The 25,641-nt window shown below is 58.1% G+C and overlaps 1 protein-coding gene across 1 annotated transcript; it reads left to right on the top strand.

Moving 5' to 3' along the window:
* On the top strand, positions 1-25,641 carry RIPK4 (receptor interacting serine/threonine kinase 4). The gene is made up of 8 exons (XM_045813501.2): positions 1-249; positions 9,723-10,014; positions 14,736-14,884; positions 16,472-16,521; positions 18,778-18,936; positions 19,681-19,784; positions 21,136-21,397; positions 23,194-25,641. The coding sequence occupies exons 1-8, from the start codon at positions 68-70 to the stop codon at positions 24,351-24,353; spliced, it is 2,358 nt and encodes a 785-aa protein (XP_045669457.2). The 5' UTR covers positions 1-67; the 3' UTR covers positions 24,354-25,641.

Genomic DNA, 25,641 nt, shown 5'->3' with positions numbered 1-25,641 from the left:
CGCACACCTGGGCACCTGGGCGGCCTGCGCGGCCGCGGCAGCGCAGGGTGGCAGCGAGACGCGGGCCATGGAGGGCGAGAGCGGGAGCCCGTGGGCCCTGGGTCTGCTGCGCACCTTCGACGCGGGCGAGTTCGCAGGCTGGGAGAAGGTCGGCTCGGGCGGCTTCGGGCAGGTGTACAAGGTGCGCCATGTCCACTGGAAGACGTGGCTCGCCATCAAGTGCTCGCCCAGCCTGCACGTCGACGACAGGTCAGCCGCCCGGGCGGGGGCGCTGGGGCGGGCGACGCGGCCTGGAGCCGGGTGCCTGGATTCCGGGGGTTCTCCTCTCCACCTGGGTCGCCTCCAGACTGCTCGGAGGGTAAACCAAGCGCCAGGCGAGGCTGGGATCCGCCGGCGGTGTCCGCGCCGCTTGCCCGGCCCGAGGGACGGGGAGGCCGGGGTGGCCACCGGTCTCATTGCGCTCTCCGGGTTCCCGGCTGCGGCTCCTCTAGGGGACTTCGAGGGGCCGCGTTTGGTGGAAACGTTGTGAGGCGCCCAGTGGTGCTACCTGGCTTCGCGTGAAGCCTCAGATTTTCTGGGCTTTGGACCCGCGCCCCTCGGAGGCGCGTCGGACCCGCCTGGGCGCTGCGGTCTGCGCCCGGCTTAGAAAAATTGCCGTGTGGTGATTTGGGCTTTGTGAATTAGTTAGACTCCGTTCGACTTACTTAGTAATTTACGTTGGAGCACAAATTGGTGTAAGACGGTAATTATTTCGGTCGGAAGTACTGGCTTGGCTTGGCCTGGCCAGGCTTCCTCGGCGCTACGGGGCTCGGGTTTGGCCTTGGGGTCCGGCAGGTGGCCCGGGGGGTCGTGTTCCGCCCAGCGCTTCCTCCCGGCACACCCTAATTTTAGCTGACTTTATTTCGAGACCCAGCCTCGGGGGAGGGGACTTTCCATTGACTTGCTTTGTGGTGGAGCCAGAGCGCCGTCCCTCCTGCATCCCCCTGCTCCAGTCCAAAAGCCAGGACCGAACGTGCCTGTCCCTGCCTAACAGGGGTGCTCAAGTTAATGACCATTGGAAGGGACGCGAGGCCACCCCAGTTAAACTCAGTCACTGGATTGTGATCTGGGCATCATTTTTGGGGTGCAGGTGGGAGAGGGGGGTGTCGAGAAGCAGCTTTTATTGATTCCACCTTTTCCATTTGCCTTTTAGGAGTGTATAGGTAAGCTTCGGTTGAGCACATTGAAATGATCGTTTGGTGAAAGTTTGCATTCTACGTGGAAGTTGTGTTTGTTTTCTGTGTGGCGATCTCTTACAGAGTCAGTCCCGGACACACAGACTAAGGAAAGCAGCTCCTTTTAAACCCCACATAGCATCTGCTGCCTCAAACACCTGGTTTTTAATCCTTGGCTTACGGAGTGTTGGCGCCTCCAAACCAGTGGGGTGGTGGCGACGCTCTTCTCAGGGGCTGTCTGAGTCCCCAGGCCTAGGGTAGAGGGATTGCAGTGTGTTCGTGGCGTGGGGTAGCAAATCGGCCCGTGCGCTCTTTGCCTCGTGTTTTCATCCAGTCCTCAGAGATGAGACAAAAGTGCTCCTGGAGGCCCCTTTCTACAAACCTCAAACTCAGCCTTTCTTGGAAACTTCAGTAGAGTGGTGACAAGTGTCATAAAAATAGCACCAACAAAGGTGAGGTGCTGTGCGAGCCCTTCCCCCCTTCTCTGCTGCAGATCCTGGGAACTTCTCAGGCCGGGAGGGGCGCTGTGGTTATTTCGATAAAATCCAAACCGCTTTGAATACCAGCTAGTGGTTAGATCCCGAAAGGCAAGATCCTTGCCCTAGCGGCCTTCTTGTGTTCTTGGGGACATGTGTCTGATGGAGTCTTCTGGTCAAAGCGAGATTTATTCATCAGCAATGTTTTTCACGCCAGTTTCTTGGATCGGAAGAGCAAACAAAGCAGGCAAGCTTGTCCCTAGGCTGACGCATCCTCCTGCATCCTCAGAATCTGTGATTTCCTGCCACCGGGCCGTGTTTCCTGGGTGGCCCAGATGGAGGTAGGGTTTCTTCACTCGAGGCGGAGCCCTGAGGACGTTGCATAGCCTGGGTGAAAAGTGTTTTGTCCTTTAACTGGAGGCCTTTCCTGCCCTGCCCGAAGCAGGCAGGTGGTGGCATGTCCTGGGCGGCCAGGCCGAGGTCAGCATCGCCCAACAGGAAGAGATCACCTCTTGCACTTTGCCTGCCCGGTAGGGCAGGCTGGAGCCCTGCCTTTGCAGCCGTGGCTGATGCTCTGCTCTTGGTGAAGCCAGCTCCCCGCGGTCGATGACTGACGGTGTTCAGCAACTTGAGGCTCTCGGTAGGACTGTGTCGGCTCCCACAGTAGTGCAGGAGCGGCTGGTTTGCACTGCAGGCCTGCCGAGTTCCGTCTAGACCTTGAAATGGTGGTTTGCTACCTGTCCTGCCAAATTCTGGCAGGTCGGCCTCAGTGCTCTTTGGACGAGCTGCCTCCCATCCCCGCCCCGGTATTTGCAAGATGTTCCCTGAAGTGGGGAATAGGATTTCCGTGGGCTTCTGGGTGCAGCCCGCACCCCCGCTGCAGCCCTGGCCCCAGCCTTCGTGCCCCCTCTTTGGCCACAGCGGGGCTGGACCCCCAGGACCTGCCCCAGACCCCTCAAAGCAGCAGGCTGCCTCAGGCCTGTGAGCGTCAGGGACTGCCGAACCCCAGACAACCCCCAAGGATCCCCGGGGGCGAGGGGCAGAGAAGCACCTGCCAAAGGAGCCTCCAAGAGGATCTTCAGGGATTTCACAAGTGACAGGCACCCTGTAGATCTGTGTTTCCCACTCTTTATGAGCATGTCTGGTGGCTTCGGAGACGTGTGGCCTCCCTGGCGAACCCTGATGAGGGGGTCATGAGGGCTAGGGTGGAGTCTAGGGATGGGCATGTTACCATTTGGGCAAGCACGGTGACCCCAAAGGCTCCATTCCTCCAGCCTCCGCCCCTCCCTTGGGCCAAGAGGAAGGCCTGAATAGCAGAGCGCCTGGCCCGGGCAGCTAACGCTCCATCGGCACCGGCTAGTCCGGACGAGCCCGAGCAAACTCCGGGTTTGCAGCTACAGAGCTGACAATCTGACAAGCCCGTTTCTTGTCGGTTTTAAAAATAACAGTGTGGGAACCCTCGGAGGCTCCCTGGGAGCGTACTTGGATGGGTGCAAGGTGAGAAGGCCTAGCACAGAGGCACCAGCTAACACATGATTAAACCACCGATTTTCCCTGCTGCCTTTCCCAAAGCTGGTTCCCGGGTCCCCCCTCTCAGGAGCTCTTTGTTCCTGGCCCCCTTTCACCACACCCAACTTTCTCTCCTCCCGCAGGCTACCGCTCCTCACCACCACCATTTTGTCCCATTCTTTCCCTGTTTCCATAGTAGATGCCTCTGGAGAGGGAAGCCTGGGTGTCCCTCGCCATCAGCCTGCCTTTGGCATTTCTGACTGAGCTGTGAGGAGAGCCCACAGCTTCTTAGAAAGTGTCTTTTAGAAATGGTCTGTCTGATGATATTTCTGGTGTTTTCCCCTGCCCCGGTGCCCTCCCTGGGAGGGAGAGAATATGCTTCAGCCAGCCCTAAGTGAGCAAAAAATGGAATTAACCTAAGTGCTATTGAGAAAGAGTATTGGACAAATTGAACCCCACCTGGGTCCTGATAGTGCTCGGAGATTTTCCATCTGGGACCAAGAGAGGAGGTCCTGGGGCGGGGGGCACTTTGTCCATAGTGCTCGGAGATTTTCCATCTGGGACCAAGAGAGGAGGTCCTGGGGCGGGGGGCACTTTGTCCATTCGTACTGGGAAACAGAATTAATAAGCCTTCCCCAAATGCCAAAGAAAAGGAACCGCTTTTGAAATGATCCCAGGAGAGAAATGTGATGCCAGTCCAGCCGAATTGTGCCTGATTTTAGATACTGTTTGCACATCACAATTTTTAGGGTGCTTTAACTTAGACCGATGTCAGTGGATTTGGGTGGCCTTGAGCTTGACTCCTACCAGCGGAGAAGGGGAGTTGATGGTGCGGACCCGTGGCCCATGGCGGAGGCGGAGGCCGGAGCTCCGTGCCCTGGGGCCCTCCAGGAGCTCAGGATCGATTACAGTTTCTTTTGTGTTGTCTACAGAAGCCAGAAACACAGCTTGGAGGGAAAGTATATTTAAAATAAATAATTACTGTTGACAACAAAACAGTTGGTGTTTTCTTTCTCTGTGAGGAGTGCTTTCTGTCCCGTCTGGTGGCTCCTGAGAGGGCTCATTCCAGGCCCATTGAATTGCAGATGCTGCCCCGGTTATCTGCCTGGGCTGAGGGGGGGCGGGGTCCCTGGGGCAATTAAAGAAAAGCTGAGAGGTTGGGGCATTTGGATTTGGGCTGGCCGCTTACTAGATAGTAAACAGGTTGCAAAATTTTCATGCCAACGCTTCTGAACAAAACCCCCACTTAGAGGGCCCTGGTCAGCCCCACTCCCCAGGCTTGTGTGAGGCGTCTCCTCTCCGTGTCCCCTCAAACCTCCTTGAGGTTGTCCTGGGATCCCCCTTCCTTGCCCCAGGGAGGTGTGGTGTTGGGTGGGGTCCTCTCTGCTCGAAGGCATTCTGATGGAGTCCTCGGAAGAACATTTTCCAGGCTGGCTGGTTTTCCTTGGTGAAATGTCCTTACATGTGTGGTCAGTTGTGCAAAGCCTGCCCGGCTTCTTCCCAAGAGGGCATGGGGCTTGTAGAACATTCAGGCTGTTATCAGCATTTGGGAGCAAACCAGCACCGGGGCCCTTTTTGAGTTTTTGAACTAAGGTAGGTGGGGTCTCTGTTCGGTGGAAGGGCCCGGGGCAGGGGGAGTCTCGAAGCTGCTGCTGAGCTGAGCTCGGCAGTGGGGAAGCAGGGGTGAGTGATGTGCTGCCAGGTGGCTGTGAAGTTGCTAATGAGCTCAACAATCAGAAGTCACCCTGGTTTTATGTATTACGCCCTTTGGGCAAATGGAAGAAAGCACTGTATTTGCAGAGTAGCTCAGCTCCCAGTTAATGAGAAATTCCACCTTGATGTGATTGACTTTGTTCCCAGAATCCGTACTGGTTACCAGTCAGGCTTGGGTGGGGGGCTCATCTCTGGGTGCCTTGCGTGGGAAGATGACCCTCCCTCGTCACCATCCAGCGGTAATACCCGAGCCATCCTCTCCCCCAACCTGCGGGCCAGGAGGGGAGCCTCGCACTGCTTTCCCACCTCAGGTGGGTCTCTACATCCCTGGGACAGGACACAGGCCAGTGCCACAGGACGCAGAGCCCCACAGACACCCACGGGGAGGGGGGGGGGCGGCAAGCCAGCCACTTTAAAAGAAAATAAAAGCAATAGGAACAGGCAAGTTCTAACACTCATTCTTAACCAAAGAGGAAACAGGAGTGGCTGCTGGTATTTCGTCCACTTGGAACAGCTTGGGCGTGAGGGCTGTTAGAAGTGGTAGTTAGTGGGAGTAGGTAGGAGTAGTAAGGTTTAGAAGGGGTGGTTGTCCTGGTTTAGTACAGATAACTAGGTCTTCCCAGGAGGAGGACAGAAGAGATGGGCCCAAGGGTATCGTTTTTCTCTCTCTTTAAATGACCAGCCTTTTCACGATGCTTGATGCTGGCATCTAGCCGCTCCCATCTCTCGGATGCCTGCGGAGCCCAGGCACAGGGTGAGGGTCCAAATCTGTGTGGGAGGGGCTGGCTGACCTGGGAGGGCACCAGAACCTGTCGCTTCCGAGTTTCCACTGGAGGGACCCCTCACAGGCAGCATTGCACTCCTGTGAGCATTTTGCTTTCCATTAGTTGGCCATTTAACCAGAGTGCTAGGAAAGCAAGCCGTGCTGAACTCCGTTTTGTTTCATAGTCATCTCGTCTTCATTCCTGATACGTGTTGCACTGGTTCCTAAGGCCACTGGGATTCTTTGCTCCTTGAGCGTGTTCAAAACCAACTTCTCCACCTTCTCCGGGGCGCCCCCCCAGCATGGATGAGCCATCCGCTGACTCCTGGTGGAGATCCAGGGCATCCTTCCTAGCTCTCTCCTCCATTCCCACCAGTCATCAAGTCTCAGTGATTCTCCTTCAGAATGTGCCCGTGTGCGCCCTGTTCTGTCTCTGCCCAGAACCATGGTGACCCCTTGAGCACAGGTGCTCGATGCAGGGGGAGCTTGGGTGCTGCAGTCTTGATGAACAGTGTAATCCAGGGTTCCTCCTTGCCAGCGGGCCCTCCTCCCTGGGAAATGTTTTCCTAAGTGTATGGGATGCCTGGCAGCATGTGGTCTCAGAGAGGAGGTCAGTAGGACGGGGACTTATTTGGTTGGTACAGTGTTGGGGTCTCCCTCAGGCGAGTAGGTGCAGCCGGGCTCTGGAAGAGCCCCTGCCGTGGGTTCTGGGCTGCGTGTGCCAGAACCCGCATTTTGGGGGAGTCCCTGCGGCTGGACCCGCTCACCTCCCGGCCGCAGCAGGGTGTGTGTGGCATGTTGTTCTGGACCTTTCCTTTAGGAGTTTATTAGAAAGCATTGTTCCCCAGCACACACCTGGGACCCATTCTCCAGGAAAAACAGATTAACTTTTTTTTATAGCATAAATTTGACATTGTGTCAATTTAAGGTGAATACTGTGTAATGCTGCTGCGTTTATATATTGCAGTATGGCTGCCCTTGGAACGATATTTATCAATTACATACTTACTGTCTGTGTGGAATGAACCATGTTTATTCAACTGTCTGTGGCTATTTTCGCACTCGCGACAAGTTTGTACCTTGAACACCGTCGGTCTTATCCCCCCACCCTCTTTGCCCTGGTCTCCCCCATGTTATTGTGTTTTAGATTCCACATACGGGTGATACCGCACAGTACGTTGTCCGTCTGCCTTCCCCCGATGAACATAATGGGCTCAGGGTGCGTCTCCGCTGTCGCCAATGCCAGCGTACCCTCCTTTCTCGAGGCTGAGTAGTTGTCCGCTGTGTGTATCTACCACACCTTTTTTAATCCATCATCCGTTGATGGGCATTTAAACTGTTTCCGCATCTTGGCTGTTGTGCATAATGCTGTGATAAACAGGGGTGTGCAGATCTCTCTTCATTGCCTTTGGGTGTCCTCGCAGGTGCAGAATGGCTGCGTCGTGTGACGGTTCTATTTTAACTTTTTGGAGGAACCCTCGTGTTGTTTTCCACAGTGGTTAATCCATTTACCTGCCCACCAAGAGTGTGTAAGGATTCCCCTTTCCTTCACGTCCTCACCAGGCCCTGTTTCTCTCGCGTTCGTGATGCTGGCCGTTCTGACAGGTGTGAGGTGAGAGCTCATTGTGGTTCTGATTTGCATTTCCCTGGTGGTTAGCAATAGTCAGCACCTTCTCATGGGCCTATTGACCATTATGATGTCCTCTTTGGACAAATGTCTGTTTAGTTCTCCTGCCCATTTTTAAATCAGATTTTTTTTCTTTAATTAAGTTATGTTTGTTACCTATGTTGGATATTAACCTCTTATCCATTGGGTGGTTTGCAAGATTTCTCTCCCGTTCTGTAGGCTTTCATTTTGTTCCTTGTTTCTTTTGCTGTGCAGAAGCTTTGAGTTGGATGTAGTCCCATTTGCTGATTTTTGCTTTTGTTGTTTGTGCTTTGGGTATCGTGTCCAAAAGATCATTGCCAACAGATACTAATGAGCTGCTTCCAGTGTTTTCTTCTAGCTTTATTGTGGTAGGCCTTATTTTTAGGATTTTGATCCATGTCGAGTTTATTTTTGTGAGTGGTGTGAGAGAGGGGTACAACATCGTTGTCCTGAATGTGTTTTTCCAGTTTTCCGAGCGCCACGTGTCAAGACGATTATCCTGTCCTTATTGGGTGTTCATGGCTCCCTTGCTGAATATTAGTTGACCATGGAAACAGATAAATGCTGGGAGTACTTATGCGGGCAGTTCCAGACTATAGTGGTTTGTTTTAAATTTGGCCCAGATGCACTTAGCTTGGGCTGTACCGGGGGTTCTCAGACTTGGTGCTGTTCTCATTTGCAGCTGGATAATTCTTCGCCTTGGGAGCTCTCTTAGGCATTGTGGGATGTGAGGCAGCATCTCTGGCTTCCGCCCACTGGCTGCCAGGGGCAGCCCTGAGCTGTGACGCCCAAAACGTCCCAGACCTTGCTCAGTGTCCCCAGGGGTGAAGCTGCCCCTGCGTGAGCATCACGGCCCGACACTCAGGGATCCTCTCCCCGCGACACCCACTGTACAGCGCTTTGGCGGTGCTCACATGAGACCCCCGACCACAGGGGTTGGATGTGTGGGCTGAGCACCCAGTGCCCACATGGCAGCGGGGCCCGGGAGTCGTCATCGCAGCCAGCTTTCTGGGTGCGTTTGACCTTGTCCCGTTTTGACAGCCACGGACCTAGATGGCACGTGCTCAAGCCCTGTCCTCATGCGACTTGGCCCTTTACCCTGCATGCGCTCTGGGATGTTTGCCCCATAATGCTGACACAGACCAGGATACGGGGACTCCAGTCTGAGTCCATGGCCGCACCAGATGGGACCTTAGACCCGGAGCTGGTGCACTGTCTATGGAGGGCTCGGGAGCAGACGTTTCCATCTCTGCCGGCTGTCACCTCTGTGCCACAGCCGCTGGTCTCCGCCTCGAGTGGGGAAGCAGTCACAGCCCGGTGAGACTGTCTTCCCGTCAGAACCGAGGGCAGGCTGTGCACAGTGCTTGGGGGGTTCTGAAAAGGTCGGACATATAACTGCCACGTGACCCAGCCGTCCTGCTCCTAGGTGTAGAGCCCGAAGGGTTGAAAACAGGGACGTGAACAGATATTTGTACACCAGCGTATCCAGACGTACAGATCTATTCACGGGAACCCAAAGGGGGAGACACCCAAGTGTGCATCGTCAGATGCCTGGGCACATAAAGTAATGTGTTCCTGCAGTGGAATAGTGTTCAGCCATGAAAAGGAATGAGGTTTGGACACATGCTGCAACGCAGCTGAACTGTGAACACGTTATGCTGAGACGCTGAGTGAACGGAGGACAGACACCGTGTGATTGCACTTCTGTGAGCTGCGTAGAGTAGAGAAGTTCACACAGGCCGGTGGTAGCCCAGGGGTGAGCGGGGCCGGGAGGACGGGGCTCCTGTTGAAAGGACACAGAGTTCTTGTGGGGCCGATGAACAAGGTTCGGGTGTAGAGCGTGGTGATGGTTACACGGTGTGTACGTGATGCCTTTGAATTGTACACTTAGGCGCGGTTAAAATAAAAACCCTGTTATGTATATTTTACCACGGCTAAAACAATGGTTTTAGAAAAAGGTGGCCATGGCATTGACCTGGGTGTGGGGCTGGATTCAGAGACACCTGGGCCAGATGGAGTGTCGGGCTTCACAAAGGAGGTGACTGGCGGTCTTCGGACAGATGCTTTGTGTCCCGGAAACTTCTCGTTCCTCATCTCAGGAGAAGGGATCGCCAGCATCGGCCGCCTTGCTCGGAGACCCCAGGGCACAGTGGCTCAGGACTGCTTCTGGGTGTTCAGATGATAATTAGTGCTTCTCTCCTCACGGACAGTAACCCACAGTGCACAGAAGCGTCTGGATAGCCGGAGGACTGATGACCTCCGGAGGCCCGGAGTGGGATCATGTGACGTGCGTGGGGGTCATTTTCTCTGCCTGCGGAGCTGGTGGCCTCCGGGCCGGGGTGCTTTGTGTCAGTGGCTGGGTGAGCACTGCGCACATCTCAGTCTCCTGACTTTTTCAGGGAGCGTGGGGAGCTTCTGGAAGAAGCCAAGAAGATGGAGATGGCCAAGTTCCGCTACATCCTGCCCGTGTATGGCATATGCCAGGAGCCGGTAGGCCTGGTCATGGAGTACATGGAGACGGGCTCGCTGGAGAAGCTGCTGGCAGCTGAGCCGCTGCCGTGGGATCTGCGCTTCCGCATCATCCATGAGACGGCTGTGGGCATGAACTTCCTGCACTGCATGGCCCCGCCTCTCCTCCACCTGGACCTCAAGCCTGCGAACATCTTGCTGGACGCCCACTACCACGTCAAGGTAGGACTCGCCGGGCGTCGTGTGGCCGGGGCGGTACAGGGCGGAGAGGGGACGGTGCTTGGGGGGCGGGCACTCTGTCAGCATAAGGACTCCTGCGACCCCCCGTCTTGTTGTGGTCACTGTAAGCCCCGCAGAACGGGTAGCTGGGAAATGGACCCTTTTGCACCCGGTCACTCCCCTAGATCCTGGAGCAGGGGTCTAAACCCTGAGCATCCTGGAAAAAAGAGCTTACGGGGCTGCGGATTTGGGTCCTGCTGGATGTCTCATGCAATCCGGTTAGGAGTCAGACTGTGGGTGGGCTGTGGGTGGGCTGTCTCCGTGGGACCGCGGGCTCCGTGGTGACGGCTGCATCCCCTTCAGTAGTCTCAGGGGCGGCGGCGGTGGGATAGGCAAGGGTTCCGAAACGGAGGCTCTGTGGAAAGAGGCTCTGACGGGCGCTCTTTCTGTTCTCATCATGCGAGGCCTCTGAGTTGTGTTGTTGGGTTTTTTGGGGGGTTTTTTTGGGATAAGTTTATAAAACAAAAAAGTGTGAGGGATAACAGCTAAAATCCAGCTACCAGCCACTGGGAATTACAGTTAGTAACGTTGTTAGGTTTGTATTTCTTTGAATATGTCTCTCCTTTGGAGCACCTTCGTGTCCCAGGTCCTGTCGTGGTCACCAGGGTGGGACGCATGTCATGGATTTTCTCCGCGTGGTGACACCCACATGCTCGCTCGGGAGGCCCGGCTGGTATGCTGGCCTGCGGGATGCACTTGCCACCGCACTTTCCCTGTACACGGCCCCGAAAGTGAGTGGGAAGGATCCAAGAGCAGTGGCCGGAGTCCCATCCTGTTCCCTCTGGGAACTGTTCCGGGAAGGGACTCACCTACCCTGACACTTTGCTCTTCCTGGCTGGTCACGTGGCATGGCAGGATCCCCTCCCTTGCTGGCCCGAGGGCTAGGAGGGACCAGAGTTCAGTCCGGCCCTGCCCTTGGGCTCTGTCTGGAAGGCGGGGTGGGACTGGGTGGCGTGCACCTGCAGGCAGCTCCCCAGGCCCCAGCTGTGCCGCAGGCCTGGCCAACCCAAGGCTGACGGGAGACCGCTTTCCACTGCAAGCTGTCCCTTGAATGGGTGTCGCCCAGAAATCAGATTGTAGCGGGCAGACGGAAATGCTGTCCTGCTAACAAATGGTCTGCTGTGAGTGGGTGCCACGGGGGTTCCCAGTCTTTGCTGGAGCCCAGTTTCTTTCTGGCTGGCATGCTGGCTTCCCGTGTGGACCTTCTGCCCCCACTGACGTTACAGGGTTGTTTCAAGGAGTGTGTGGTCCTCAGGGCACCCAGCGAAGAGTGCAGCTTTTGATCTGGGGCTTGAATGCATACAAGACCGGGGAGGCAGTGGCAGGCTACCCGCGTGGTGTGCCAGAGGTCCCGCCGCGGGCGAGGTGCCCTGGGTGGTGGCCTGGACCCTGCTAAGCTGTGGTGACAGTGGGTTCTGTGCCCCGTGTGAGATGCACACAAACCGAGCGTACCGCAGCGGTGTCCCATGAGGGTGGAACAGGTATCGGGCAGCAGGTGCCCCGCAGGCCGCCTGTGGGGTTGGGGAGGAGTTACTCAAGGAACTCCAGCTGGGGGTGGGGCGCTGGGGGTGGGGGGCGGGCGGAACTGGGTCTTCAGAGAGGATGAGGCTTTGCTGCTGGCAGGAGGTGGGGGCACAGGCAGAAAGGTCATGGAAGATTCTAGGTTTCTTGGCGGGTGGGGGGAGAAGCAAGAGGCTAAGTTAATTAGGGGAGGGGGTGCTGAAGAGGGGAAGTGATAGAAGCTGCCCAGCGGACCTTCCTCAGGGAGGCCGCTGCTGGGTGCACACCAGGTATGCAACCACAAGGGACGCAGCGCCCGCCCCCGGCTCTGCCACCTGACGGGTGGGGATCATCCCTCTGTTGTTGCGAGGGCTCAAAGGTGATGGCGTGCGGACTGACAGCTCCGTGCCTGGCCCGCAGACGTGCGCGGTGAGGGTGATGCTGTTGGCGCTGTCCGTGTTGGTGGTTCGATAGTCATTTTTTCCGCCCCAGGGATGCTGGCCTTCATCCAGGGACTGTCTCCAGCGCTGGGTCCACAGCAGACACTCAATACTTGCTGTTCTCTGCATGACACGTGGGGGGCTTTCTTGGTGGGTCATCTGCTTTGGCTCTGAGCTCCCCCTATTTGAAGCCTTTTTTCTCCCTCTCATGCACATGCCGGCTCGGCAGCCTGACCCTGATGTCCATTTTAGTAAATGGGTGAAGAGTCCTTGAAGAACCCAGTGGGTCCCAAGGAACCTGGGGCGACTGAGGCGCGAGGGGGCTGAAGCCAGGGCCCCGTTTCCAGCGCCCTGAAAGGCCCCTGGGGTGGGGGGGGCGGGGAGGCTGCTCTTCTGTGACCACCGCTCAGCCCCAAACAAACGGATGGTGGATTGACAGCACACGTTTCCTGACTCTGAGAAATACGGTGCGGAGGGCAGTGTTGGAGCTCCCACCTTGTCTGGAAGCTACGTAGTGATTGAGCGGCCACGGGACTTCAGGGCAGTGTGTAGTCTGTGATTATCTGGAGCGATAAGACTTTAATCTGGAATCTTGAAATGGGATCATAAGTTGCCAGCCTCCCCCCTTCCCCTGGGCCCCTCAGGACCACCTTTGTATACACAGCAGGGATGATCGGAGCTCAGCATTTCGGAGCAGCTGCTGACTTCGCAAAGTGCACTAGAGAGACTTGATATTAAATTAATACGTGATGTTAGTATTAACTAAATTAAATACCCAGGGAGTAAGGCCATTTCAAGTTGAAAACAAAATAGCTTAGTTTATTGTTGTTCGCTTGCTTGTTTTTTCCAGTAGGCTCCGCACCCAGCGTGGGGCTTGAACTCATGACCGAGATCAGAAGTCCCGTGCCGCACCCACTGAGCCAGCCAGGCGCCCCCTGAAGTGCTTTAGTTTAAAATCTCAGCCTCCTTCTGCTCCAGTTGGCCCAGACCAGACCATATCCGGAGGGACCCAGAGGGTTCCGTGCAGCCCTGACCAGGCCCTTCCTTGGTCTCGTCCAGCTGGGCCCCAGAGGTGAAGGGCCCATGTCCTGGGGTCCCCTGTGAGCACCGAGCAGTACTGAGGAGGATGCTGAATGTGCAAGTGTTTGCAAATTACAGGGCGCTCGCTGTAGACGCTGTAGGTCCTGGGATGGCCAGGGCCCCAGAGTCGAGGATCAGGGCAGACAGCCAGGCCCTGGGCAGCTCAGGTGGGAAGGGCGAGAGGAGAGACCCAGTGGGGCGGAGGGTCAGTGGCCACCGGAGAATTCGGATTTCTGATCTGCATTTTGGTGCCGCAGCCTTTACGTGGAATTCGTGCTTATTTTCTTACACCGAGGACATTTTGAAGTGGCTGGCTGTCCCTGCAAACAGCAGAAATGGAAGAAAAGGCCGTGGGGGGTGGGGGCACAGGGTGAGACCCTTGCACCCCAGTCGGTCTCCACTTCCGAACTGAAAAGGTTGAAGTGGCTGAGAGTTTGAATGGAAACATTTGCACTCATGGACTTGGAGAGCCGAGCCGGCTCTGTCTTGGCCCTGAGCTGCTTTGCGGATCTGCCTGGCAAGGCGGTGGGCGGGGAGTTTCTTGAAGACCCACAGGGGCAGCAAGCAGCCGGGGGCCCAGAAACGGCCAGGCTGGCCCTCCTGGTATAAATTCTCCTGTATTGAGCGGTGCTGACTCCAGGCCACGGCCTCCCCTCAAGGGCTCGGCAAGCCCGGAAGTCAGGCCCGACTCAGCCCCATTCCCTATCCCTCCATCCGTGCGTTTGAAGAGGAACCGAAGGGGCAGTCTTCCATGGGGCTCCCAAGTCTGTGCCAGTGAGTGTGACCTGAGCCCGCACACACGAGGCCGGCGTCCAGGGGTCCTGATTTACGCAAGAGGGGGGAGATGCGGGGAGGCGGTGACGCCTTTCCCTCCCTCACCGTGGGGTCCCCCGAGCTTCCTGAGCTTTTCGGACACCTTGGCCCAAAGGAGAGGAGGAGGCGGAGACGTGGGGCCTGTACAGCTGGGGTCCAGGTGCTCCTTCAGGTGGGTGGGCCCCGCGCAAGGAGGAGATGTGTGTTACCCCTTTCATGTGGATGCCTGGCGAGGGAGCCAGGAAGTGTCTCGCGCACACGCCGTTCCAGGTGAGGGCAGAATGCCCCCTCGAGTTTGCGTGGTATGTGTTTTGTTTGCTTTAAAGGGCGTCTGAAGGCATATTTCCCTTTAAAGAGCATGCTGCCACCTGCCCGCCTCCCCAGCTGGGCCGCGGGAGAACCGGTGGCGGTAGCACTGGGCCTTGCTTTTCACGTGTCATCTGAAAACTTGAAAACTCGGAGGATCGCTTTTCCCCTTCAGGTGGATTCGGGCTGTCCCCAGTGGCAGGCATAAGACTGTAAATCTTCTTGAGTTCCATCTCCCAGTGAGTTCCTTCCTTAAAGCGTCATCTTTTCTCTGCCCATTGAGCTCCCAGTGGCCGGGACTCGGTTCTTCTGAAACCAGCTGTGCCTTCCTGTCTTCCCCGGAGGAGCACGGGGCATGGCCCTCCGGGGCAGTTCCGAATGCGCCTGCACAGCAGCGCTGGGTCGGAGCCAGGCAGCACTGCAGAGGGGAGGGGTTGGTAGAGCCCCCAGATGGCAGCCCTCGGTGCCTCCCCGGACGAGGCCCCAGCGAAGCTTGCTGAGCCCTGTCTCCTTGCTGTGTTGCAGATTTCCGATTTTGGGCTGGCCAAGTGCAATGGGCTATCCCACTCCCATGACCTCAGCATGGACGGCCTGTTTGGCACCATCGCCTACCTCCCTCCGGAGCGCATCCGCGAGAAGAGCCGGCTCTTCGACACCAAGCACGATGTGTACAGGTGTGTGACAGGTGTGCGTGCCGGCTCAGGTGGGGCTCGGCACCTTCATTCTTCGCGCGCGCCCCGAGTGCCGGCTTTCCTGGGGGCTCCTCAGGGCTATCAGATACGAGATTCAGTCCAAATGAAAGAGTTCGGGGTTTTTAGCTGGTAGGTCCAGGCTACCCCAGGTGTGCGAGACCATCGTCCCCCGCGAGTGCTGCCAGCCGGGGGTGGGGAACGTTCATGGTTGGTGCCAGTTAGAGACAGTTATGTAACCCAACTGGCAGCTCCCGCACTGTGAAAAGTCTGGTGTTTTCACGAAATGTGGGTTTTTATAGCCTGTCTGCGGGGCGAGCCTGGCGCTCGGAGTGCCATCTGTCTGTACGTGCGTGAATTTGGCTTCCTAACCCAGGTCCCTCTGGCCCAGCGTCTTACGCTCCTAATGTCACTTACCTTTGACAGAGGAGTGCAGACTGGCCGGGGGCGGTTTGCAAACTAGCGTCAGTGGGATTTATGTACTCAAGAATAATCCCACGTCACTGGGGCCTGCCTTTTCCAAATTGCCAAGGTCTTACTCACCCAGACCTGTTGGAGGAGAAGAGAGGCAGGGAGGGCGGGAGCACCTAAGCCCCTCATTGTGGCTCTTGTCTTACGCATTGTGACTGTGACCCTGAGCCCCAGAGCACAAAGCTTTGCCTTTGTGACATCGCCCGTGCCTGGAGTCCTGGCAGACTGGTTTGACCGTCACCCTTGTGCCTGTGTTCTTCTGGGCTCTGAGCTGTCTGTCCGCTGTCGAGGGCACTGTGGGGGCCAGTCCCAGCTTGCAGAGTTTGGGGAGAATAAGGTTCTGTGTTTGTTTTGGAGCTGAGAGTTTCAACTTTTGAACTCGCAGACTTCAGTGACTTTTCAATGGAGAATTCTTGGCATCTCTAATCAGTAGGCTCTCAGCTTGTTGAGGGTGCTGGCTCCACGTTTGGGCTCCTGGTTTTGTTGGTGTTTTTTTTTTTAAATGTATTAGATTGTGCTTTTTGGAGTATATTCAGAGTAATTTCATACACTACATATATATAGAGAGAGACAGAGAGAGAAAGTAAGTGTATATATAATTTCCACCAACCAAGAAAGGGCCCCAGGAAGGTCAGCTGGCCCGGCTCTCGTGCTCTCTGCCCTCTGCCCAACCTTGTGTGAAATGTCAGCAAGCACGCTACTCGCCCCACCCGGTGCTGGCTCAGCGTCTTGTGTCCTGTGCCTGCCAGGAGACGGAGGGGAATAAGCGGATACAGGCTCTTCTCCCCATGAGCCGACGGTCCAGCTGCGGAGTGACATTCGTTCCCCTTCTGGGGCCCCCCCACCCCCCGCGCTGTCTGAGCCGGCACAAGCCACGTCGCAGGGTTGTGTCTGTTGGGTCGCGTCTGAGCTCGCACTCTGATGTGCTCCACGGACGAGCGCCTGTTTAATTAACAAGCCCATGGAAAACATCGTGGTGTCCTCCCTCTCCCTCTCCCACTCCCTCGCTTTTGAAGACTCTGGCGTGGTTCCCTTCCAGCATGGTGCTGTGTGGGTGAGCCTCTGGCTCGCAGATACTGACCTGGCCCATTTTCCTTCCAGCTTCGCCATCGTGATCTGGGGTGTGCTGACACAGAAGAAACCGTTTGCAGGTGAGTGGGCTTGTCTTTGGGGGCAGGCAGTGTGTCCATCTGTCCTGGGACAGTGGAGGGCGCCCCGTCTGTGGTCCTGTTTCTGTTGAATCTGTGCCTGCCATTCGCGTTCCCACAGGGATGGGGGGTTGCTCTGGGCCATGAAGCTGGCGGGACCATCCTGGGGGGCAGCGGGATTGCTGCTCCGTCCCGCCCAGCACTTCCTCTCAGAGCCCCACGGCCCACCCTTCAGGCCTTTCTGGATGTAGACAAGCAGTCCTGCAGTGTAATTCACATGCAAGACAAGGCTGTCATCTGAAGGGGTCTGTTCAGTGGATTTCTTTTTTTAGGTGCCAGCTGATTCGTGTGTGTGTGTGTGTGTGTGTGTGTGTGTGTGAGAGAGAGAGAGAGATGTAATACACGGGACATAAAACTTACCTTTTTATCCATTTAAAGTGTACATACAGTTCAGGGGCATCAAGTGCATTTGCTGCTGTAGAGTCTCGCCCACTGCCTAGTGCCAAAACATTCCCGTCCCCCAAGAAGGAAGCCCCCGGCCCATGCAGCAGCCCTTCCCCGTCCCCCCCCCCACCCCGTGACTATTCAGCTGCTTTCTGTCTCTCTGGATTTGCCAGCTGTGAATATTTCCAGCCAATTCTTCTTTTTTTTAATTTAAATATGGCAAGATACACAGAAAATGCACCGTCAGAACCACTCGTAAGCATGCGGTTTAGCGGTATGAGGCACACTCACACCGTGTGCAAGCCGTCCGCGGGATGGCTGGGTGGATTGGGCACCAGTGTGCGCCCCCAGGTCCCCAGCGCCCCCCTCAAGGGCTGCAACGCCTCGTCCCCCTTCAGGCCACCTCTGTTCCCATGTCGTCCTCAAAGTGCTAATGCCTTGACGTGTGACAAAGACCGAGGACTTGGACCCTCATTGTTTTCTTCTAGGCGTATGTGGGTCACTCCTGCTCTTCTTCAGTTTGACCGTAAAGATCTGACCGCTCCAGGCAGAGTGGGCGTGTGGCCCGGGTCTGGGGGTCCCGTCGTAGTGTGGGTTTGTGGCCTCGTTGTCTGTCTGCCGGACTCCTCCTCCTCTGTGGAGGCCGTGGTCTGCATCGCCGTGGCGAGGCGGTGTGCCCCTCTGGCCCAAGATCGTCTGCCAGGCACGATGCCCAAGGCCAGGTGCAGGGCACGAACGCCCAGAGCCAAGGCCTGTGTGTTCTATTGCTTGGGACGTAGGGGAGTTCAGGGTACGGGAGCAAAAGGTGTTTCCTGAACCCTTCCCATCTGCTCGGCAGCAGAAACTGTTCCAGGTGTTTACTTTCATTTTATTCATGGGGCCTGCTGGGGTTTGGAAGCGTGTGTTGTGGAAATAACGTGTAGCTGCCTGGGAGAGCTGTTGCACAAGATTTAACGGGAAGGCGGCCCGGAGCCTCAGAGTAGGATCTGGCAGGCGGCAGTGACTTTAGGCCAGTTTTCCACACCTGCTGACATGCGTCTGCTGCCTCTGCGGGCTCCCTTGCCGTGGGTGTGTTGGGAACTGCAGGGGGGTGGGGGGGGGGGCCTGGGGTCCAGCCTGATGGACATTGTGGTTTTAGGCTGAGCAGAGAATTTGTCTGGCCCTGGGCCCCTTGGTCTGTGACCAAGGTTATGATGATAGTAATGAGTCCATCGTGCTCGTAAAGGTCGCAGAGAAGGACAGGAGGGGCCCCGTAATATGAATTTCGGGGGAAAAGGCCCCCATTTACACACCCCAGACGCTTTGGGGAGGCCAGGCGCCCTGGCCAGCATTGCTGTGGCCGGCTCCCAGCACATGGCCCCCGGGGCCTGAGCTGCGGCGTAGAAATCAGAGTTTAGGAAGGGTTTTGCGTCATCACAGGGAGGTTTGGGTTCTCTTGGAGGCCGCACCACGTGACTTCATGATTTATAAGTGTTTCCTCCCTTTGGCACGCACGGACCACTTTGGAACATGTCTCATCAGATAGTTTTCTTCTTTGAACCCTGCTTTGCTTTGAGTTTGACACCCAGAGAGATCTGCCCTGTGATGCAGAGCCCTGGCTCCATTTGGTACATCGTTGGGAGTTTCCAAAACCTGGAAAAGGGAGCGCAGACGTGCCCTGGAAGACTGAGGATTAGAGACCGCTCTGTGCTCTGCAAAGGAAATGAAGTGGTCTCCCAGGTCATGTCGTGGGGATGGTGTCGGTGACACGCTCAAGATGAAAACGATGGCCTCCAGCCCTGCGGAGCTGCCCTGACTTGTGTGCTCTCTTTGCAGATGAGAAGAACATTCTGCACATCATGGTGAAAGTGGTCAAGGGCCACCGCCCGGAGCTGCCGCCTGTGTGCAGAGCCCGGCCGCGGGCCTGCGGGGCCCTCCTGCACCTCATGCAGCGGTGCTGGCATGGCGACCCTCGAGAGCGGCCCACCTTCCAGGGTGAGTGCCCGGCCCCTGCCGCCTGACTGTTGTGCTGGTGGCACGGGAGAGAGGGCAGGCTGGGGAGCGGGAGCAGACGCTGGTGCACTTACAGGCTGGCCCCTGCCCGGGCCCTCTGGCGCCCGGGGCCGGGACAGTTGCCGCCGTCCGCCGCAGCTCCAGCCGGGGCCGGCTCACTGCCGGGAGGGGCCCGTGCTGGTGCTGCGAGTTCAGGTACCGCGGGGTATCTTCAGGGCACTGATGAGACCACTCCGCTGAGGCTTTCTTCGCATTTCTCTTGGGTCTTGTCCCCCTGGCATGGATGTACCTTGCGGTAGGAAAGGGACTGATAAAATCAGAATTGGTCGTTACATTGAAAACACATGGGGGAGACGACGGGGGCTTCACCTGCTAGGAGCCAGCCACCCCGGCCATCGTGGGCGTGTGTGCCGGCGGCTCCGGCAGACGGGGCTCCCCCGGGAAAGGCTTCTTTGGGAAACCGGAATGCCGTGGGTCCTGCTTGGAGTCTGGCAGACCCTGCAAGTGGTGGCTAACAGGAGGCCCCAGAGTGGCCATGGAGGTTGCAGGGGCACCTGCGAGGTCTGCCAGGCCAGCTGCCTGGGAAGCCGCGGTGCCAGCCAGCCCCCTGGGGTGCAGCGCCCCAGCTGCTGCCTCTTCTGTCCCCGCCCGAGGTCGCACGTTTACGTCGTGAATGTGGAAGTCATTGTCCGAGTGACATGCCCTGTTTTGTGTTCTCCCCACAAGAAATTACTTGTGAAACCGAGGACCTGTGTGAGAAGCCCGACGGGGACATGAAGGAAATGGCGCGGGATCTGGACGCGAAGCAGCCCCTGGAGCCCAAGAGCCAGGTAACGGCCACCTTCCTGGACGTCGTTTCTCGGGGGCCCCTCTCTTCTCTGCAGGTTCCCCTCAGCCTGGACTGGCCCCTCGGGTCACTGTCCCAGGCCAGTCGGCCTTGTGCTCGGGAGTTAGCCGTGGGGTCCTACGTTCAGGAGGAGGGCGGGTCACGTGGCTGGCCTGGCGGCCCTGGGTGCCTTTCCTGCCTGGCTGCTCCCTGTCCCCACCTCCTGTCTGTGGTTCAGGATGGACAGCGTGGGCCCACACTTGATGTTGGAGGGCCACTGGTCAGATGCTCTTTGAGGCGGGGAACAGAAGGCCCGCGTGGGCCCTGGTGGGGGAGGGGGCGTGGGCTCTGCTGGTCTGGCTGCCTCTGCTCCTTTGACTCGGAAATCAGGCCACTTTGTAACTGCGGCTCATAAATGCTCTGTGCTCGGGGAGCCACATAGGTTACGCGAGGTGTGATAACGGACCCCAAGGGCTGGGGCTCACTAGGCCTGGGGACAAGGCGATGGCAGACTCGTAAAGGGAAGCCTGCTGTGTTATCTGGTGTTGGGCGTTGTAGCCCAGGCCGTCCTTGGAAGGCCGGGAGATAAGCAAGTGTTTAAGGCGTGCCCGCTGTCTGAACAGAAAGGGGCGTGTGTGAGGTTGGGGAGCAAAGGTGCCTGGGGAAGGGGATCTGGCCGCTGATAAGGATGAGCAAGGCACCCAGCTGGAGGGCTGCGACTCTGCACCGAGCCACCAGGTCAGGGCAGATCGGCAGTTCCCAAGGAAAGGGAGGACCCGTGACAAGTGGGCTTGAATCAGGAATTGTCGGGAGCCACCCCTGGGCTTCATCACTCACCAGAAATCTACTTTCTGAAAGCCCAGTATGGAGACCCTCGAAAAGGCCCCCCTGGCGCGTGTGGATTGGAGGGGCCCTGTTGTCGCTGCATCTGGGCCCGCCCCTTGTGCTCGCCCCCACGCCGCCCCCCAGCCCCACTCGCCTGGCTCGGAGGAGGGGGCACAGGTTGTTGGTGGTGAGGGGCCCGCAGCCCCAGTCCCATGTCGTTCATTTCTTACCAGTGCTGGCCTGCCAGGGTGGGCACGGCCCAGCGCTCAGGCTTCACCCGCTCCCAGTGCATTCACGTCCTGCCCAGCGTGCCGTGCTTCCTGCGTCTGTCCCGTCTGTCTGTGCTCACGGCGTGTCTGCGCCCGGCGGGCCCAGCGCACGGTCTTTGGGTCCCTGCTGCTGTGCCTGTGGCGATGGGTAGCACGCCCTGTGTGGCCGCCTGGGGACCCGGTGCCCCCTCGCCCTGCGCCTGCGCTGCCGGTGTCCTGGGTGGGTCTCATCCGCCCCCTCCCCCTCTGCTTCGTTCTCAGAAGCCCGTGTGCACGCCTCTCAAGAGAGCCTCCGCGCCCACCTTCGACAGCGATTACAGCCTCTCCGAGCTCCTGTCCCAGCTGGACTCGGGCACCTCCCAGACCCTCGACGGCCCGGAGGAGCTCAGCCGCAGCTGCTCCGAGTCCAGGCTGCCGTCGGCCAGCAGTGGCAAGAGGCTCTCGGGGGTGTCTTCTGTCGACTCTGCCTTCTCCTCCAGGGGGTCGCTGTCCTTGTCGTTCGAGCGGGAGCCTTCAACGGGCGGTAAGCGAGGACCCCATATCCTGGGAAGTGACGCGCTTCACGGTGGGGCTGGGAGCAGGCAGCGTGTGTAGGAGTGCCTGTGCGGCTAACGGACCGGGCCCCCAGCTCCTAGACCAGTTCTTCATTTCCGTATCCCGTAACTAATTGGTTTGGGGCGTCAGTGCGTAGCTAGCTCAGTGAGCGCAAATCCAGAGAGGTGTGCCGGCTGAGTGGCGGGCTGCGTGGCTCTGCGGGGTGTCACTTCAGAGTGAAGGGAACGGGCCGTGCTCTGGGCTGTGCAGGAGGTCTTACCTGTGCCAACCCCAGGTGCAGGGTCTGACCTCAGGTTTGCAGACCCCTGAGTTCTGTCAAGTGAGGCCAACAGGTGAATCGAACCCCACACCCTCGAGATCTCTCTCTCGCAGAGGCCAGCCCCGTACCCCCTTTTTCTGAAACTTTTCCTTTCTCATTTGTGAGCTCCCCATTTATTTTAGCCATGCATTATGATGGGTAGGTTGTTCCCAGAGGTTTTAACGTGTGGGTCCCGTCATATACTGCTTGTTGGGATGGGGTCCTTTGCAGTTAGGTGGTTTTATATTTTTATGTTAATTTCGGTGGGTTTTCCTTTGGAAGGGGTCTTCCCTGCCGCTGGCCCTAATGCTGGTCCCTGGGCGCGGGGGCTGGTGCTTAAGTGCTTACTGTAGCTCCCTTCCGGCCCTCCCCCTGCCCAGGAGGGTAAAATGGGGTCCTGTCCGGCCCTCTGGGTGCTGCTGCCCCACGAGGAGCATATGGGTGCTCAGGCTCAGGGCGACGATGGTGTCGGGGTGGCCGAGTGCCAGAGGGCCGTGGGAAGGGTGCCGGGCCCAGCATGCGGGGAAGTTCGTTTTTCCTGGTGGATCAGGGGATTCCTTCTGGAAGGGACGACTTTTCCTGCATGCTGTGAGCCTCCTGGGATTTTGAGTGGAATATTCGGGGCAAAAGAGGGCATTCTGGGTTGAGGAAGTGCCTTACAAAGGCATATCGGTGGGCAAGGCCCAGCCGGACAGCTTGCCTGGGTGATGAGACTGAACAGGAAAGAGATACCCCATCTCTGGGGGAGAAATGTGTTCTAGAATGCTTTCTGGGTCTGATGCTTCAGAGGATCCATTCCTGCTCAGCTCCGAAGCCCGGGTAGACGCGAACCCAGACCGGGCGGACTGGGTGGATCGTGTTTTCTTGAACTCCGCCCTGTCATCCTCCCACCCCTGGAAGTCCCCTGGAGAGAGTTCCGTGGAGGGAGGGGCCTTGCTCCACGCGCATCAGAACCCACACACTAGGAGCACTAAGCTTTTCATCATGAATGACGGTCCTTCTGAAATGGGAGAATTCGGTCTTTTGAGAATTATTTTAGGAAACCTTCATGATGTTTCCAGGGCAAGAGGCTGCATTTGGAGGCCGGGGCAGGGAGCAGCTGGCGGCCCGGGAAGCGTGCCCCTGGCCTGGGAGCTGTCCGCTCTTAAGTGGACTGGGGGCACCTGCCTGGCCTCTGCCTTTCTTCCCCTTTTCTCTTCTTAATGAAAGAACATTAGCAATCACTGCCATTTCTGAGCACACGCGGGCCGAGGTTTTCATCCTTATCTGATGACGACCCTACAGGACGGTAGGGTGACTTTCACTTTGCCAGTCGACAAAAGCGCCTCAGCCTGCCCGAGGTCTTCCCACTACATCTGAAACCTGAGGACACAGTTCAGGTGGCCCGTGAGTGATTTCAGGCACATGGCGACCCCGAGGCGTCGGGAGTGGCCGGCAGCCTGATCCTTGCACCTCTCTCCCTGCAGATCTCGGCACAACAGATGTCCAGAAGAAGAAGCTCGTGGATGCCATCGTGAACGGGGACACCAGCCGACTGATGAAGATCCTGCAGCCGCAGGACGTCGACCTGGTGCTGGACGGGGGCGCCAGCCTGCTGCACGTGGCCGTGGAGGCCGGCCAGGAGGAGTGCGTCAAGTGGCTTCTGCTCAATAACGCCAACCCCAACCTCACCAACGGGAAGGGCTCCACCCCCCTGCACGTGGCCGTGGAGAAGAGGGCACGGGGTGTCGTGGAGCTCTTGCTGGCTCGAAAGATCAGCGTCAACGCCACGGACGAGGACCAGTGGACGGCCCTGCACTTCGCAGCCCAGAACGGGGACGAGGGCAGCACTCGGCTGCTGCTAGAGAAGAATGCCTCCATCAGCGAGGTGGACTGCGAGGGCCGGACGCCCATGCACGTGGCCTGCCAGCACGGCCAGGAGAGCATCGTGCGCATCCTGCTGCGCCGGGGCGTGGACGTGGGTCTGCAGGGGAAGGACGCCTGGGTGCCGCTGCACTACGCCGCCTGGCAGGGGCACCTGCCCATCGTCAAGCTGCTGGCCAAGCAGCCGGGGGTGAGCGTGAACGCGCAGACCCTGGACGGCAGGACGCCGCTGCACCTGGCCGCCCAGCGAGGCCACTACCGCGTGGCCCGCATCCTCATCGACCTGCGCTCCGACGTCAACGTGCGCAGCCTGCTGTCGCAGACGCCCCTGCACGTCGCCGCGGAGACAGGGCACACGAGCACCGCCAGGCTGCTCCTGCATCGGGGCGCCCACAAGGAGGCTGTGACGGCGGAGGGCTGCACCGCCTTGCACCTGGCCTCCCGGAACGGGCACCTGGCCACCGTCAAGCTGCTCGTGGAGGAGAAGGCGGACGTGCTGGCGCGGGGGCCCCGCAACCAGACAGCGCTGCACCTGGCCGCCGCCGGCGGGCACTCGGAGGTGGTGGAGGAGTTGGTCAGCGCCGACGTGCTCAACCTGTCCGATGAGCAGGGGCTCAGCGCGCTGCACCTGGCCGCCCAGGGCAGGCACGCCAAGACCGTGGAGACGCTGCTGAGACACGGGGCGCTGGTCAACCTGCAGAGCCTCAAATTCCAGGGCGGCCATAGCCCCGACGCCACACTCCTCCGGCGAAGCAAGACCTAGCCTGCTGCCCCCGGAGACCGGGGCCCGTGTGGGGTTCCCGTCCCATTGCCGTGTTCCACCGTGGGGACAGAAGGACACTGTGCTGGTCGGCGCCGCTCGCCTTGTCTGTGGCCTGACGGAACATTGACCGAGCGAGCGGGCCGGCGAGAGGCAGGTGGCTGCTGACTCCAGGCGCGCGTGGGGCATCTGCTCGGGCGTGTCAGCCTCCGAAGGCATTTGGTTAGAACGCACTCGGCTGTCCACCCATCCAGCGATCGGCACGCCCGCCGTCAGAGGGACGATGGGTCGGAATCATTTCGTCGCGCTCCTTGCTGCTCGCGTGGGTCCCCTCGGTGCCTGCGCCGTGGAGGGAGCGCGTGCGCTGTCCTGAGCTCGGCCCGCGGCCCGGAGCGCAGCCGTCGCGGGAGCAGGTGCAGGAGGAGCTGGCTTTTACCTTCACGCCCAGCGGCGGGCTGGGAAGCCTGTTTCAGGAAGCTGGAGTGGAATTCTTGTTCCGTAGGAAATCTTCAGTAGATGAACATGGATTAACTGTTGCTTTGAACTTGTTATAGACGTTCACGTCTTTCGGTTGTCTGGTAATGAGTGTAAAGTAATGAGGTTGGTTTTTAAAAGCAACAGTCATTGGACCTGCTCTTTCATGTCCAAATTTGTCAGTCCTCGTGGGTGGCCGCCCACGTACCTGACCGTGCGGTTTGCTCTTCTCGTTGCTGGTCACCTGAAGTGTTTGAGCTCTGGAATGACGTTTTGGGTTCGGGCTGCCGTCAGTGTTTCCAGCTGGATGGGCCACCTTGCTTGTTGGGTTGCTTCCAGCGCGGATGTTGGGTGAGGTGGTGGTTTGTGCGGACTGCTCCCGACTTGGGGCCGCGAGGGTTGTCTGAGCCCCTGGACGGACGCCTACACCACGCGGGAGCCTTGGCTTTTAGGGTGGAATCCTGGGCGGCTCCGGGACACAGCGGCACACTCTTGGGTAGGAAAGACTGGTTTCTAGCCCCTTTCCTTCCTTGGCTCCTGTGTCCCGCGTGGCGCCCCCTGAATGCTGTTCTTTGAGTAGGTGTGCCGCGGGGTGTGGCCCCGTGGCCTGGTGTATGACACAGAGACTGATGTTAATGTACCGTGTATGTTACTATGAATCTGTGCGCAGGGTACTTCTTTTCTATGACAGGAAATACCCACTCTGCTTAGAACTGGCTATGTTTTAATACGCCTTGCGCTTTCACGACGTTCCGCTATGGTTGTATATAGGACGTGCGGAAGACAAATTCTGTCAATAAAACATGTCGATAAAACA

This window comes from Ursus americanus, chromosome 4, assembly GCF_024610735.1.
Source record: "Ursus americanus isolate L20-20 chromosome 4, mUrsAme1.1.p, whole genome shotgun sequence".
Classification (NCBI taxonomy): domain Eukaryota; kingdom Metazoa; phylum Chordata; class Mammalia; order Carnivora; family Ursidae; genus Ursus; species Ursus americanus.
Note: the sequence above shows the minus strand (reverse complement) of the source record. Positions and strands in the feature narration are given on the sequence as shown.

What these genes read in the sequence shown, in the direction of transcription:
- RIPK4 (XM_045813501.2), top strand. Translation starts at nt 68, where the DNA reads ATGGAGGGCGAGAGCGGGAGCCCGTGGGCCCTGGGTCTGCTGCGCACC. An exon ending in AGCCTGCACGTCGACGACAG is followed by an intron (nt 250 to 9,722) that starts GTCAGCCGCCCG and finishes TGACTTTTTCAG; the next exon opens with GGAGCGTGGGGAGCTTCTGG. An exon ending in ACCAAGCACGATGTGTACAG is followed by an intron (nt 14,885 to 16,471) that starts GTGTGTGACAGG and finishes TTTTCCTTCCAG; the next exon opens with CTTCGCCATCGTGATCTGGG.